The sequence below is a fragment of the Temnothorax americanus genome, unplaced genomic scaffold (assembly GCF_048541705.1).
Source record: "Temnothorax americanus isolate GAGA-0224 unplaced genomic scaffold, ASM4854170v1 Scaffold19, whole genome shotgun sequence".
In the NCBI taxonomy this organism is placed as follows: Eukaryota; Metazoa; Arthropoda; class Insecta; order Hymenoptera; family Formicidae; genus Temnothorax; species Temnothorax americanus.
In genome coordinates, this window is record NW_027509329.1 from 3,830,191 (window position 1) to 3,846,190 (window position 16,000).

General features: G+C 36.0%; 3 protein-coding genes, 1 long non-coding RNA gene and 1 pseudogene across 6 annotated transcripts; 2 read left to right on the forward strand and 3 right to left on the reverse strand.

The window, feature by feature from the left end:
• The first annotated feature begins 2,312 nt into the window (after positions 1–2,312).
• Positions 2,313–3,776, forward strand: LOC143896585 (trafficking protein particle complex subunit 13-like). Its single transcript, XM_077404537.1, has 7 exons — positions 2,313–2,356; positions 2,662–2,706; positions 2,797–2,893; positions 2,960–3,186; positions 3,249–3,349; positions 3,425–3,578; positions 3,645–3,776. Exons 1-7 carry the CDS (start codon positions 2,330–2,332, stop codon positions 3,762–3,764), a joined length of 771 nt encoding a protein of 256 aa, XP_077260663.1. The 5' UTR covers positions 2,313–2,329; the 3' UTR covers positions 3,765–3,776.
• LOC143896584 (GPN-loop GTPase 2-like) lies at positions 3,751–6,142 on the reverse strand (annotated as a pseudogene). The gene is made up of 7 exons (XR_013256693.1): positions 5,602–6,142; positions 5,403–5,510; positions 4,973–5,272; positions 4,692–4,901; positions 4,499–4,613; positions 4,209–4,404; positions 3,751–4,124 (listed from the first exon to the last, which is right to left on the reverse strand). The product of XR_013256693.1 is annotated as a GPN-loop GTPase 2-like (transcript).
• LOC143896571 (proteasome assembly chaperone 3-like) lies at positions 5,110–5,669 on the reverse strand. The gene is made up of 3 exons (XM_077404512.1): positions 5,602–5,669; positions 5,403–5,510; positions 5,110–5,272 (listed from the first exon to the last, which is right to left on the reverse strand). Exons 1-3 carry the CDS (start codon positions 5,667–5,669, stop codon positions 5,110–5,112), a joined length of 339 nt encoding a protein of 112 aa, XP_077260638.1.
• A 4,360-nt stretch (positions 6,143–10,502) lies between the features above and the next one.
• On the forward strand, positions 10,503–13,178 carry LOC143896586 (uncharacterized). Its single transcript, XM_077404538.1, has 3 exons — positions 10,503–10,603; positions 10,816–10,983; positions 11,066–13,178. Exons 1-3 carry the CDS (start codon positions 10,517–10,519, stop codon positions 11,459–11,461), a joined length of 651 nt encoding a protein of 216 aa, XP_077260664.1. The 5' UTR covers positions 10,503–10,516; the 3' UTR covers positions 11,462–13,178.
• On the reverse strand, positions 10,834–14,575 carry LOC143896587 (uncharacterized). Of its 2 annotated transcripts, none has more exons than XR_013256694.1 (4): positions 13,771–14,575; positions 12,407–12,615; positions 11,072–11,246; positions 10,834–10,974 (listed from the first exon to the last, which is right to left on the reverse strand). It is a non-coding gene; the product is annotated as an uncharacterized LOC143896587 (long non-coding RNA). The 2 variants fall into 2 exon arrangements; XR_013256695.1 differs by having other exon boundaries at positions 13,877–14,574.
• Between the last annotated feature and the right edge of the window lie 1,425 nt (positions 14,576–16,000).

Here is a 16,000-nt window from a genome sequence, read left to right on the forward strand (position 1 = left end):
GACATCAAATTCAACGTACGATTACACCTGGACACCGGAAACTATGAAGCGCACTATCTGGATCCCGTCATCGGCAACCTGGGATACGTGGACATCAAATTCAAAATATTAATACACGTAGACACCGAAAACTACGGAGCGCACTATGTGGACCTTGTCATCGGCAACCTGGGACACCTAGACATCGAATTCAACGTATAATTACACCTGGACACCAAAAACTATGAAGCACACTATCTGGATTTCGTCATTGGCAACCTGGGACACGTGAACATCGAATTCGAGGTATTATTACACCTAGACACCAAAAACTACGGAGCGCGATATCTGGACCTCGTCATCGGCAACCTGGGACACGTGGACATCGAATCCAAGGCATTAATACACGTGGACACCGAAAACTACGAAGCGCATTATGTGGACCTTGTCATCGGCAATCTGGGACACCTAGACATCGAATTCAACGTACGATTACACCTGGACACCGAAAACTATGAAGCGCATTATCTGGATCTCGTCATCGGCAACCTGGGATACGTGAACATCGAATTCAAGGTATTAATACACGTAGACACCGAAAACTACGGAGCGCACTGTGTGGACCTCGTCATCGGCAACCTGGGACACGTAGACATCGCATTCAACGTATTATTACACCTGGACACCAAAAACTACGAAGCGCACTATGTGGACCTCGTCATCGGCAACCTGGGACACGTGGATATCGAATTCAAGGTATTAATGTATTAATACACGTAGACACCGAAAACTACGGAGCGCACTATGTGGACCTTTGTTAAAATACTTTGTTAAAATACTGTGAAAACAATAAAATAAAATATAAAATTCTTTGCTATTACAATTATTTGTAACGGTAACGTGCATGTTACTTTACACAACCCTAGCTGCTAATTAAAGAAATAAAGAATGGAAAAAGTGTAAATGGTAAAAATCTACTCTTGGCCAACGTAAATGCTTTCTTTTTAATTTATTAAAAAATAATAATTAGCTAATGTAAATAGGCTCACCAAACAATCAAATTAAAAAAAAAAAAAAAAAAAAAACTTGTGTTAACGAGCCATGAAAATATAGGCCGGTATTCATAATCAGATCTTATTTCAAGACCGTCTTATAAGTAATATCTTAAGATGCTATGACATTTTAAGATATTGTACTTAAGATGGTTTTAAATATAAGAACCGACCACGAATACCGGCTATAGGTACCTAAGGCTGAGTTTCCACTGAGTGCGTCACGTGTCGCGTTGTCACAAGTTAACCAATCAAAACATCCCATTTCATTACATTCTTTTGATGGGATCGAAATTAAATGGGATGTTTTGATTGGTTCAACTCGGACAACGCGACGCGTGACGCGCTCAGTGGAAACTCAGTTTAAGAGTAGGCTTTTTGAGAATAAGGGTGTTTTCCACAAGGTGTGTATCGGATCGGTCCTTTATGTATTTCATTTTTTAAATATTGATCCTACTTATAAATAATAAACAAAAAGTAAACCTTAATTTTCCAAAAAACAATAACATAATAATTGCTTTTGTTTCCAAATCTAATTTTTTTTCCGTATACCAAAATTACCAATTTTCAGGTGCTTCAATAATTTAACTTTTTTGAACCGAAATTTTTTTGTGTATTTTCCTTTCAAGTACCATTAACTACAAAACCCTTGAACTACTTTTTCTTGTAGCCACACATTTAAGAGTTATGATATTATTTGTAAGAACTCGCATTTTTTACAGTTTTTTCTTGACGTTTCAACACAATTAACAAAAAAAAAATGCAACAGTTTGGCCTATGTAAGTATCAAGAGACACGGTAGTGTCTCGCGCCAAGTACGCGCGAAGCGAGACGCACCGTGACTCTTTTACGCGAACGCATGAGTTGCGAGTATCCGAGATTTTGAGATCTCAATAACGAGTGAACGGATCAACTTCTAAGTAGGTTCGATCGATAGCTTGGGGTTTGATTTATAAATAAGAGTCTTTTTTTTCGTTACGTGCCCTACGAGCGAAGATATTGCAATGCAAAGTCCAAATGTGGAAAATTTTTTTTTAAGAAACGTCCACGTCGGACAAAAATGGCGGCTGGTGTGTCACTTTCCCATTTTTGACACGAGAGTGCACTCGTGCACTGTCGCAGTGCGTGACAGTTTTTTACAACCTAGAAAAGGATAAGTGTAAGTGTGTGATAGTCGTGACCGTTGCCGCGTCGTGACAGATAGTGAAATATATATAAGTATTGACCGTAAAGAGCTGATGCCGAGAGATCTTTAAGAAGGAAGGTGTATCTACAAAATCGTACAAACACGTACGTATATGCTGCCTTGTAAAAGTTGTCAAACTGTATGTTTACGCGAGCGTTACTTTTGTAGTAACTTACGATAATTTACTCGTTTACGCGGGATGAATTATCATAAGTTGCTACAGAATCTCCATTTACGTGGAGGAATTATCGTATAATAAGTTACTACGGAAGTAAAACGCTCGCGTAAACATAGTATACGTGACAGATAGTGTGTGTGTGTGTGTGTGTGTACTACGTTTACGCGAGTGTTACTTCTGTAGTAACTTACGATAATTCACTCGTTTACGCGGAGTAAATTATCGTAAGTTACTACAAAATCCCGTTTAAGTATTTCAAGTTCCAGGTGGTTAAACCACTAGATGTGAAGACCAAGTTTTATAACGCAGAAGTAATATTTAGATATCTATTGTATTAACGATACTTTATACGATTGTTATTGTAGTCTGATAATGTGTTTTCATGATAATATTTCTTGAAGTCAGATGAGGTTTATCTCGAAGCACAAATACAGAATCTAACATCTGGGCCAATTTGCTTAGAAAAAGTAGCTCTCGAGTCGTCCCACTTTATTAGTAGTAAGTTTTTACTAATTATGACAATGTTGAGTTGGAATCTTAAATTCAAAACGCATCATTTTTCAGTAACTACGTTGAATACAAACGACAAAGGGGAATCTATCTACGGAAGTGTAAATCAGTTAGATACAGGCTGTAGTAGACAATATCTGTATTGTTTAAAACCACAGTCAAGCTTATTGAAAGATTCGAAAATGATGCAAAATGCTACAAATATTGGCAAACTGGACATCGTGTGGAGAAGCAATTTGAGAGAAAGAGGAAGATTGCAAACGAGTCAATTGCAGAGAATGGTATGTTACGTTATTCCTCAACGAATATGATTATGTATAAAATTGTTCCAATGTTGTCTCAGGCACCTGAATATGGAGATCTAAGGGTTATCATAAAGAATATTCCTTTAAAAGCTCATCTTGAAGAACCAGTTAATTGTACATGCCATATAATAAATACATCGTAAGTACGATTACATCAAAAGAATATATAGAATTATTGTGAATATAATAACAATTTTTTCACCCTCTTCTATAGAGAAAGAAGTAAGAAGAAAGAATTGTTATTGAGTTTGGAGTCGAATAATTCCGTAGCTTGGTGCGGGATGTCTGACACAAAAATTGGCACTCTGAAACCCGGCGCTTCCATGGACATACCTCTCTGTTTCATTACCTTAGATACAGGCATTATCGTAAGTGATTTACGGGAATTACGAAGATTACGGGGATGCACTGTACTTAGTATCGTTTCTTTACAGACTATTTCCGGTTTAAAACTTACGGACACATTTTTAAAACGAGTCTACGACTACGACGACTTGGCACAAATTTTCGTCAATCAGATTGAAAAATATGCATGTAATAAAGATACTTTGTAAATGATAAGAGTACTCAACTACACGGCATTTATTATTTATAAACATAATAAAAATTACATCAAGATATTCTTACATAAATACGTGTATGGATGTATGTCAGAGTTACTCCAAAGTGAGATCGTTCATAAATATTCATCGAACGTTGACATTTTTTCAGCTTCGCTGACTGCCCCTACCGCACATGCGAGTAACGTTTGAACGTCTCGCGGTTCATTACCACCGAAAACATATCCATTGGCTTTATCCACCGCGTTCTTTACTTGTAGCAACATGGCTTTGTTGTTAACGTCCAATGGTATAAAACTGACAAGACTGTAGTTCTTGATTATTGATACCAGTGCAGCATTAAGTTTTTTGTATCTATAAAACATTAGACCTGTTTAAAAACTTTCTGCGTATTTCGGTTTTTAATGAAATATCTTTATTTAATTACGTTTAGCATACTTTGCAGTAAAGGGATCTTCATCCAATCGTTCCAAGAGATACTTTAAATCTAGTACTTCAGTGTAGTAATCTATATTGAATGCTAGGTGATCGCCGAACTTTTTCATCTCGTCAAACTTCGTCATGATATTTACATGAGGTAAACCTATTTGTAACATCACCGTTGTGCAAAGAGTTAGAGAGGACAAGTATTTTCCTATAAATTATAATGATTGTATTGAGCAATGAAACGCTAATAATTTCATATAGTTGGTCATTTAACTAATTCGATCAAGTGCATTAATGCCTACCAGGATCGCTACAATGATGCGAATCCACGAGATGCACGCTGCATAATCTCACTAAATTCTAATTCAATTCCTCGGCTATCTGGCTCACGGATTTATGATGCGTATATAATTCAACCTATCACATTAAACGCTATTTGGCATTATCGGACATAAGATAGAAAAGAATAATTTTGAAAATAGGAGAGAAACCCACTTGACCAGGACAATCAAAAATAAGGTAGTGATCCTTTAAATTTAAGATTTTTGTGATAAGCCATTTGACGTTGATTGCCAAAAATTCCATGCAGTAAATTAAAGCTCCATTTGGTCCAAGTTTACAGTGCGTCATGGCCTCTTCGTGTTTAATTAATTCAGATATATCTGCCGCTGTGTGGAGTGTACTCCATATTTTCGTTTGCCGGATCTAAAAATGCAACGATTGTGTGCTTTAGATTTAGTCAGGAAGGAAGCAATTAAAATATAACATTTACACACCAATATTAATAACAGCCATTTTTCTCCCAATAGACTCCAAGAATTTGGACATTGCATTGCAATACGTTGTTTTCCCACTGCCGGGTGGGCCGATAACAAGTTGACCAAAGATTAAGCTCATGGCGATTCAATGATTACTATAATTTTATCTGATTTACAGCAGCGACGATGGATTTCAAGGTCTCCAGATTATAATCTTTTAGTGCTATTGACAGTAGCAACGGTTTCTCAATGTTTATTTGTTGCGCTATGTATCTAGCGGCTACATGAACGTCATTGTTGTCGCTGCCAAAAACGGTCCTAATTTTAAGGGAATATTAATTTAGATAGATATAATGCATTAAGCAACGCGGTGAACTATTTTACTTACATTATGATAATATATTAATCGCTACATTGTTGTTAAACTTATAATAACGTTCTTACTTACTTTATCGAGAATACATCGCTGTTGTAACCGTTCACAGCGGATTCGCGATTTATCGTCAATAACGTTCCGAGCTTTTTAAAGTGCGTTACAATCAGCAGTGTGCGATTGCTGTAAAAATAAAAACGTGATAAATAAATATAACGTAAATAAATATAACCGTGTCCCAACAAGAAGACGCGTACAGATCATTGTCCAATACCTGTACGATTTTAAAACGATATCAGTGTGATGGCCATTTGTAACGATACCGCAAGCACGTTCACTCATATTTCGTTAGCACTAAATTCCGAGGTCTTGCGAAGAGCTATCATAACCTATCTACTCCAGATTGTGACTCCAGCTTCCTGATGACATGACCAATCAATCACATACAAAAAATGCATGTGCATTGTGCACACGTTACCGCGGAAAGCGCCCTCGAGTGAACAAACTATACCGCACGTGTCCACGTGTGTGTAAAGCTTGATCCACACTGATTTATTCGATGCAGTCGCAATGAAGCGGCTAACTTTAACAGAAACGCCGGCGTTTGTTAGGCGATTTAAAAAAAAAAAAAAATGACAGCGCTCTTTATACAAAATAAAAAAAAAACCGCCCGAGCTCTTAGCAGTTTTAAAGAATCCGCACGGGGTATCAATTAAATCGCACATGCTTTTAAAAAAATTACACGCGGCTTCAACAAACCCGCCGCGGTTTTATAGAAACCGCACGCGCGGTATAAAAAATCCGGACGCGGTTTCAAGAGAAAAACACACGCGGTTTTGAAAAGATTTCTTCAAAATCGCGCGCGATATTAAAGGAAACGCACGCGAACTTCAGTAATTTTTTTTAAACGTGTAAAAAACTGGCTATAGTTAATACTTTCTTTTTTTAAATAATTCTGTGTTTTAAATTCTTTTGTTATTAATAACTAACTATATTTATTTCATATTGCTTAAGATGATTATAATTCCATCGATATATATCAATTATACTATGAGCGTTCCTGAAATGAAGGATAAAGCATCCCACGCTTTACGTGTCTGGTGGCTCGATGATGTTATGATACGAATGTCGAAAGGGAGATGGTAGGCGTCGACAACGAAATCGGCTCGAAATGTTCAACCAAGTCCCAGATCTGTTGTAAAGTACTTTTTATTCACTAGTTAAAATTAAAAGGTATATATAGAAGAAATAAATGGAAACTGTCGTCTCACTTCTCGTCTTGATCACATCACCGTTTTGTTTGCTCAAGTTCGTAAAACTCACGGGTCGAAAAGACGAATTGTACGCAACTATTGTACGAATTGTGTATAATTATTATGTACAAGGCAACATACGAGTTATGCGTAACTTATTGTATTATATTATACTTACTTATTACATGGATACAAGGCAAATGTATGACACTACGGCACGCGCGAGTGTGCCACAGAGATTCGCGAAGAAGAAATAATCTAGGATCTAGAAACAGCCTGACTTCAAGTAGAGATTTTATTGAAATATAAGGAATCTGTACCAGACAGAACTAAAATTACCGTTGAATTTGGTGCTACCGGGGTTCACGTATCGTATATGCCTGGCGTAGTCACTGCGTTATCGTTTCGTGCCCTTCTTTTCTCTCCCTTTTTCTTCTCTTTTCCTCCTTTATCGTATAAGTAGTCTGAATATATTTATAAGTACAGAAATAATATCGAAGGTACGCGCACAGTCTATCTCGAAGTTCTAAATGACATGCCTTATGGATGACATGCCTTTTTTAGAAGAGGATGCGTAACACTACAAAACGCATGATATCAGTACAAAATTACCTTTTTCAAAAAAGGTAAAAAAAGGGCGCCAAGTACACGCGTGGTTGTTACCTCGAAAAAAAAAACCAAGTGGTAGTATCATTAATTTTATTCAAAAATAAATAAAATTTATTCTAACCTAGGTGGTAGTAGCTTTAATTTTTTTAAACAAAATTATTAAATTACAAAATTGTTACTTTATTTAATCCAAGTGATATCTACTTCGAAAAAGCCTAAATATAACAAGTGGTATCTATTAAAAAAAAAAAAAAATGTGAAATCTTTTAATACTGCGCCAATTACAAAGAGAATATATACCTTAAAAAAAACCAAGTGGTATGTATCTTTGTATTCCTGAGAGTCTTTCTATCAACCCAAGTGGTAATAGTTTTAATTCTCCTTGATAAAGTTATAATATTACAAAGAATTATTTTAATCACAAAGAATTAAAGAGGTAACATTATAAAATAAAAATATATTTAATTAAAATAAAATAAATAAATTTTTCTTGTAAAAAACTTGGCGCTGCGCTTTGTCCAAGGTCAACCTAGACAAACTTGCATAGGTGCATATAAGCATATGCATAAAGAGATGGATTGGTCTATTTCCTTTTGCACATATACATATAAACCAATTAATTTCTTATGTTTATGCGCTATGCAAATTTGTCTGGATAAGAGCCTCCGCACAAGACTCTCGTATGATATCGTAGCGTAACGTAACGTGGATTAACGCACAAGAAACGTATCGGTTAGAGCCTCCGCACAAAATTTTCGTATGGTAACGTAACGTAGATCAACGCACAAGAAACGTATTGACGTATAATGCCCGATCTACAATAGCTGTAGTAAGCTGTAGTAAGCCTCAAGCCGTAAGAAATTGACCAATTACAGGCGAATGTGAGGAGAATAATCGACTGTGATTGGTCAATTTCTTACATCTTGAGGCTTACTACAGCTTACTACAGCTATTGTAGATCGGGCATAAAGCGTCATCTACAATGGCAGCAGGAGTATACAGTAAGACGTAAGCAGTAAGTTATTGACTAATGGAATTTTTACAATTCAAGAATAATCGACTGTAATTGGTCAATAGAATAGTTTACTGCTTACGTCTTATTGCATACTCCTGCTGCCATTGTAGACGACGCTTAACGCCGTAACTATACGTTTCTTGTGCGTTGACCCACGTTTCGTTACACTACGTTGCCATACGAAAGTCTTGTGCAAAGGTTCTAAACCTTAAAAAAGCAGCGCCAAGTTTTTTACAAGAAAAATTTATTTATTTTATTTTAATTAAATATTTTTATTTTATAATGTTACCTCTTTAATTCTTTGTGATTAAAATAATTCTTTGTAATATTATAACTTTATCAAGGAGAATTAAAACTATTACCACTTGGGTTGATAGAAAGACTCTCAGGAATACAAAGATACATACCACTTGGTTTTTTTAAAGGTATATATTCTCTTTGTAATTGGCGCAGTATTAAAAGATTTCACATTTTTTTTTTTTTTTTTTTAATAGATACCACTTGTTATATTTAGGCTTTTTCGAAGTAGATATCACTTGGATTAAATAAAGTAACAATTTTGTAATTTAATAATTTTGTTTAAAAAAATTAAAGCTACTACCACCTAGGTTAGAATAAATTTTATTTATTTTTGAATAAAATTAATGATACTACCACTTGGTTTTTTTTTCGAGGTAACAACACGCGTGTACTTGGCGCCCTTTTTTTACCTTTTTTGAAAAAGGTAATTTTGTACTGATAGAAATCACTTCTTGAAACCTTAAAGATGATACATAAATTTCTTGTAACATAAAAACGTTTTTAAACGCCCTCTGGCCTTAAAAGTCCTAAAGTGTCCGGCTGAGTGCTCTAAAAATACGGGGTCCGCGCATTGTTAATATGAACATAAAATAATATAATAATATAAAATAATAAATAACTATTTTTGATTGACCGGAAAAATATTTTTAACATATTCTTTTGCTTTTATTAAAAGACATATCGTAAAAGAGATGTCACGAATCAATCACGAAAGATTTACAAACGAAATACGCTTTAGAAAAATTATAACTAATTAAATTTAGTAATTTCTGTCGGCTAGCTTCATACCAGGTAATGCGTGGCCAATAATCGCCCGCTAGTTACAGAAAGGTGAGAAGTGATTAGCCACCGCATCGACTTCCGCCATGCAAAATGCGTCGACGTGCTTTTTGTGCGCATGAGCCTTGAGTACATTTTGCGCATGCGCAGCACAGTTATCTGCGCAGTATAACCATATTAACTGAACTAATTTTGCAAATAACTCAGAAATTTATTAATTCACAAACGTTACACTGGTATATTCGTAAATTACATACAATTTCCTATTAATTACAGTTATCAGTAATCAAAAATCTATTTGTTATTAAAAAGTGTCGGCTGACATCATTGGCCAAAATAAAATTGTTAATTTATACAAACAAACTAATTGTTCACAAACGTTAAAAACTGACTCATAATTAATTACAAACGATTTACAAACGAAATACACAGAAAAATTAAAAATTATCAAATTTAGTAATTTTATGTAATATATATTTAATTGCGGATTATCTGCAGTGAAGAAATAATAATCAATATCGAGTCGAAATCGATTTATTCTGAGTTAAAAAGTCATCGAAAGTTGTGCCATAAATCAATCGAAATCGATGAATATTTCAATTTTACTTTTCGATATACGTTTTTGATGTCAATTATTAGACGCCGATTCGATAGGTCATTTCTCGCTGGGAACCGCCTTTTTAACCGCTTTTATGGAGCGTTTTAACTCTCGTATTAACGTATTAACTCTGAATACTCCTCCGGAGGCAGTCCGGAGGTTCGTGCTTTTAAGGAGGCTCTTACCCGGCTGCTCTAATCAATGTAGCAACCAAAAAATTATCATTAATAATTGGTTATAAAATTATCAAAAAATTAAATAAAAAAATAAATAATGATTTTTACATAGTGTAAGAGTAAGGGTGCGTTCGGGGAGCGCGCTATTAGCGCTATTGCATCATTCTATCTTTATCGCTCAACAAGTGTAGAACAAGGATAGAATAAGCAAATAGCGCTAATAGCGCGCTCCCCGAACGCAGCCTAATGTTCTATTAGTGTAAATATTAAAATTTATACAATAAGTCAATTGACTACGTCAGTGCTAAAGAGCAGAATAATAACATGCGCGTGTTACAACATCGTCTGCAGTAGAGTCTATATAAAGGGACTCTAGTAGAGTCCTATATATAGAAAGAAGCGCGATCTGTGCCGCCTTTTCTGATTGGTCGCCGGGATCCGACATGTCGTTCCCAAGCATGAGATTCAAACTGTGGTCTGGCGGTAGATTTGCGGTGTTAAGTGAGCGAAATGACAGAATCAGACAGAAGAATTCTACAAAAAAAGTGAGTATTGAAGTGTTTCCTACATTTGTGAGAAAACCTGACAAATAATATAAGATTTATTTCTTCTATCCTTTAGTTAATATACTGTAAGTGTTTTGCATTAACCTTTGAAATTTAGAAAAATCGATTAGTGTTTAAACGTAATGTCAATTTGGCAAAATATCTTTGCCACTGCAGTTCATGAATATATTATACGTATCTGAATTCTGCAGATGGTACGTCGTTGTTGTGCCCCGAACTGCAAAAGTCGGGATGGGCAAGGAATCACGCTCTTCTCTATCCCCAAGGAGAAAGACCGAAGAGAAATATGGATCAAAATTATACGCCGCGTTTTATGTAATCCCAACTGGAACCCACACTCAAAGAGTTCTCTGTGTGAGGTAGGTGGACATTTAAAGCCATTAACTATTATTGCTCTTTTTCAGACGTCTTATATATGGCTTATGCATTTCTGATGTACAGACTCACTTTGACGGGAACCAGTGGGAGATGTCAAGGATGGACGGTTTGCGGAAGTTGCGCATCTCGGTTGTCCCAACTTCTTTCTACGAGAGCAGTATTCTGAATAAAACTTCCCGCAGACCTTCTAAGCATCAGTCTTCACATTCGGACCACCTCTACTCCTCCACTCCTTTATGTGACTCTAAGCAGAGGATAGGACGAGGTGACCACCCATATTCTGGTTTCAGACATAAAACTTTCCAAGATATCGGAAATGTCAGTATTGTTTGTATGGATGAATCTATGGGTTCCTTAGCTGATCCATCGGATACCACTCTTATGATATGTGGTGACTCTGGTGTAGGTAATGACGAGAGAGAGTGCAGCGAGTTGTGGGGATATGCCCCTTACAAATAGCAATGAATGCTGTGATCATACATTGGCTGTGAATAGTAGTGGAAACTCGCCTCCTCCTGCTGCGCCATGTGAAAGTGTGGAATCAGAATCTCTTTTTCCTTGTAAGAGTCCGAGTGTGTCTAGCTTTGCAAGCGATACAAACGTTGGTTGTGATGCTGGAAAAACTCTGAATGGTGTTCATGACAAACCTGATGCTGCAAGTGACATAGAAATGCTGAAAGAGAATATCCGCAGCAAAGAAGAAGCCTTTCAGAAGTTGCAGCAAAAATTGAATATTCCCATCTATACGCTCCTTGCAAAATAAAGTTAAGAACTGCAGATTTGATAGTGGTATTATAGATGAGGTATTTGACATGATGCACTATGAAGTCCCATGTATGCCAGACCCTGACAAGGACTGTATACTAGTTATGGATGAAATTGCAATTAAAGAAGGTGAGGTGTATGATACAAGACTGAAGAAAATAATTGGCAAATGCACTTTTCCTACCCATTCTGGACTTGCTAGAAAAGCATTAGTGTTTATGCTTGCAGGTTGTTCCCTCCGCTGGAAATTTCCAGTTGCATATTACTTTACATGTAAAGTAGATGAAGAATTGCTTGAGGTGGAAAATGCAACAGGAAAAGCTATGCAATCAATAGTTCTGCAAATTCTGAAAAAGGCAGAAGGTATTGGGCTGAGGGTTTGCTGTGTTATAAGTGATATGGGTTCCGACAATAGAAGTGTGTGGAAGGCATTTGGTGTAAAATGTACCAGGAGCGAGGTCAAAGTCAACATACTACATCCTGAGAGGTCTGGAGATGAGCTGATATTCATGCCTGACCCAGTTCATGCCTTCAAAAATATTGCCACTATGCTGAACGCTAACAAAGTTATCTCACTCTCCCTGGACATTGTTAATAGTGAAAATCTTGTAACACACGGATGAAGTAAACATTGCTCACCTTGATGATTTAATGGACCACGAGAAGCAGTTTGAGCTCAAAATTGCCTTCAGACTGAAAGAGAAGAACCTTTATTGCACCAACAATTTTGCTAAATGAAGACAAGTACGAGTAGAGCAGTGCTGCTATAGTTAAAGAGTATTGTTTCAGCAGTAAGACAATGGCCATGCATGCGGCTGTGCAATAAGTTGGCTCCTCTGCCTGCCAAACTGCAATGAATAAGTTATTTTTATTTGATGAGTTGTTTTTTATATTTTACGAGTTATTTTTTATTTTATAAGTTATTTTTATGTATATCTGTATGACTGAACACAAGTTGAACTTTTTTTTACTTGTTTTTGTGTCTCATTCAAATGTATTTATGTATATTCTTATAGTTGGATGCTTTTAGTTGAAAGGTATACTTTACTCTAGTACAAAGTTTGATTTCTATTGGCTGTGTACTGTATATTTATGCTGTGCTAAGTATTCTACGGTGATATGTAAGTAATATAGGGTAAACCAGCCAGTGAATGAACGGGGTCCAGTGAATGAACACAAAATCACTTATATTTTAAATATGGAAAAAATTATGGGTCAAAGATAAATGATTTTGTGATGAAAATTAAGAGAAAAATTAACAGGTGGCGTTGAGATCAATGTCACGGTTATAAACAAAGTGTCGACTTAAGGAGAAATATTTTTATGCTTATGACGTGCAAGCTAATAAGAGGTTAATTTTGGAGAGGTTGCGATTTTACGTTTGAATAAGCGTTATAATTGATTTTCGAAGGTAAATATATTGCATCATATAAGTAAAGATAAAGTCAATATTTTATTTTGTCAAACATTTTTCTGTAAATTCGTAAAAATACATAATGATGTCTATTCACTGGTGTGATTTTCTAACCTTTTCCCAGTAAATGAACATGTGGGCTCTATTTTGGTAATTAGGTAGTATCTAAATAGTAATGATAGTAATCTAAATAAATTGACTTGACATTTTTAATTTTTGACATTTTTAATTAAAAAAAAAACGTCTCTATAGCTATTATACATATGATTCAATAACTACAGAAGATACTGCTGTAAATATGTTGATTAAATTATTCCAAAAAATAAAAAAAAGAGTAACTAGTAAGTTTACGTCAAAGAAAAAGAAATTTATTAATTCTGAGACTGAAAAGAAGTAAAGTTACTTTAATCCCCGATTCGAGATAAAACTATTGTCAAGAGTCAAAAAGCCAAAAAAGCTTTATGTTAGGTTAGGTTAGATTAGCTTTATAATACATAGGTTTATATGCTTTATAGTATTATTCCAGTCCAAACATTCTGTGATTGTTAAAATATATAATATTTAACTTTAATTATTAATATCTATATACATTTAGTAGGTATGTATCTACATGAAATACATATGTTCATTCACTGGTATATCGGTCCTTTTGTCACTTTTCCATTTATTTTCTAAATGTTTTATTCTGAAAGCACCTTTAATATTTTTTTTAATAATCAGTATGATATATTGAATCAACTACATCGATGCTTAAAGTGATACGGATAATAATTTTATTTCACGTCTCTAATGAATAGGAGACACCGCTTATTTGTTCATCCACTGGTTGGTTTACCCTACTCTATAAATTGACTGAAGAAAAATATTGTGATTTTCTCCTGCTCCTTTCCTAAACCAAAAATTCCAGGACTGATTTGCTGATTTAAATAATTACAGAGCAGTGTTGACCATAAATTTATTTCATTTCACACATACACTTTACCGTTTTCGAAGTTCGCATTACAATAAAAACAAAAAGACACAACATTATTAAAAGAAAACACAGCCTATGTAACCGTTACTCCAATTTCAACGTAGAGCCGCTATAACCTAACCATAACAAACAGAAGCTACAGGGTTGCGTTCCAAAATTCACTCTGGGTAACTAAAATTTATAGTTTACGTGACGTACACTATAGCATTTTAGTTAACTAGAGTGAATTTTGGAACGCAGCCCTGAGGACAAGTTGGGAACAAGATGGCGGGTGGCGGGTGTGGTGGGAGTAAAGTTGGCGCTTCTCTTATAATATAGGACTCTAGTCTGCAGCAGTCTGCAGCTAAGTGATCGAGGTGTAGCCGTGTAGCGTTGTAGCAATTGATGCGATGAAGAGATGGAGCCAAAAGAAGAATATAACGTGAGAATGCTGAGAGGGAAAATGAAAGGAAAATTCTCGAAAATAAAGAACGGTTGTCTTTAAGCAAGAATATTTTTATGATAATAGTCTTAAAATGTACAAATTTTAGAAAGAGTCTTTATTATGTACTTGAAAGAAGAATTTATACTTCTTCAAAGAACATAATAAAATTTTATCAAAGAAAAGTCAAAATAATAAATAAAATAATATGAGGACCCTCGAGATTAAAATAGGAGAAGGCTATGAGGGTCAGACGCAGATCACAGTGCGTAATATCAGAAATAAGTGATTTATTTGTCGTTTTGATACATTACATCGATCCGTACGTTTCGACTCAGTTTTGAGCCATCTTCAGCGGTAGTTACAGAAATTAAGTTACACGTTCTCCGTACCGTATGGTGAGTTTCTTAAGGGATCTTTTTACAAGAATGTAATGAAATGGGATGTTTTGATTGGTTAACTTGTGACGACGCGACGCGTGACGCGTCAGTGGAAACTCAGCCTTAGGCCCGGTCTACAATAGATATCGGAAGTCGGAGTCGTAAGAAATTGAGCAATCATAGTTCATTATTCTTCGACCGCGAGGAGAATAATGGAGAATTCACACTGCGTCCGATGTTCGACGTACGACGATCCGACATCCAATAGGAAATTTTTGTCTCTAATAATAAATTCTGTTATTGGATGTCGGATCGTCGTATGTACGTCGAACATCGGACGTGATCGGACGCAATGTGAATCCTCCATAATAGATTGTGAGTGGTGGATTGGTCAATTTCTTACGACTCCGATTTCACAGTACCCCGGTCTTCGACCGCAAGAAGAATAATGAACTGTGATTGGTCAGTTCTTACGACTTACAACACCCATTATAGACCGGGCTTTAATGCGGGGTCTACAATGCGAGTCGTGGGTCGTGAGTCGTAGGAAATGGACCAATCACAATCGAATTTGAGGAGAATAATCGACTGTGATTGGTCAATTCTTGCGACTCGCATTGTAAACCCCGCTAAGCCCGTATCAGACTATCGACTGCGAAGGCCGACCCGACTGCCGATCGCGACTGCCGACTCACATCTAGCCAATGTGACTCTGGGACCCGATTCTCTATCGACAAACGTATGCGTAAACTCTGCTCTAATAGAAAAGCTGCAAGCTTATTGGCTAAAAACTGTGCGATAGCCAAAGGGGCACGATTCTCTAACGAGAAACGTATGCGCAAACTCTGCTCTAACAGAAAGGCTGCAAATTGATTGGCTATCGCACAGTTTTTAGCCAATAAACTTGCAGCTTTTCTATTAGAGCAGAGTTTACGCATACGTTTGTCGATAGAGGGCTCCAGAGTCACATTAGCTATAGAGACCCTCTAATTAGGGTCTCTAATTAGCTAGATGTGAATATTGTGAATCGGCAGTCGCGATGGGC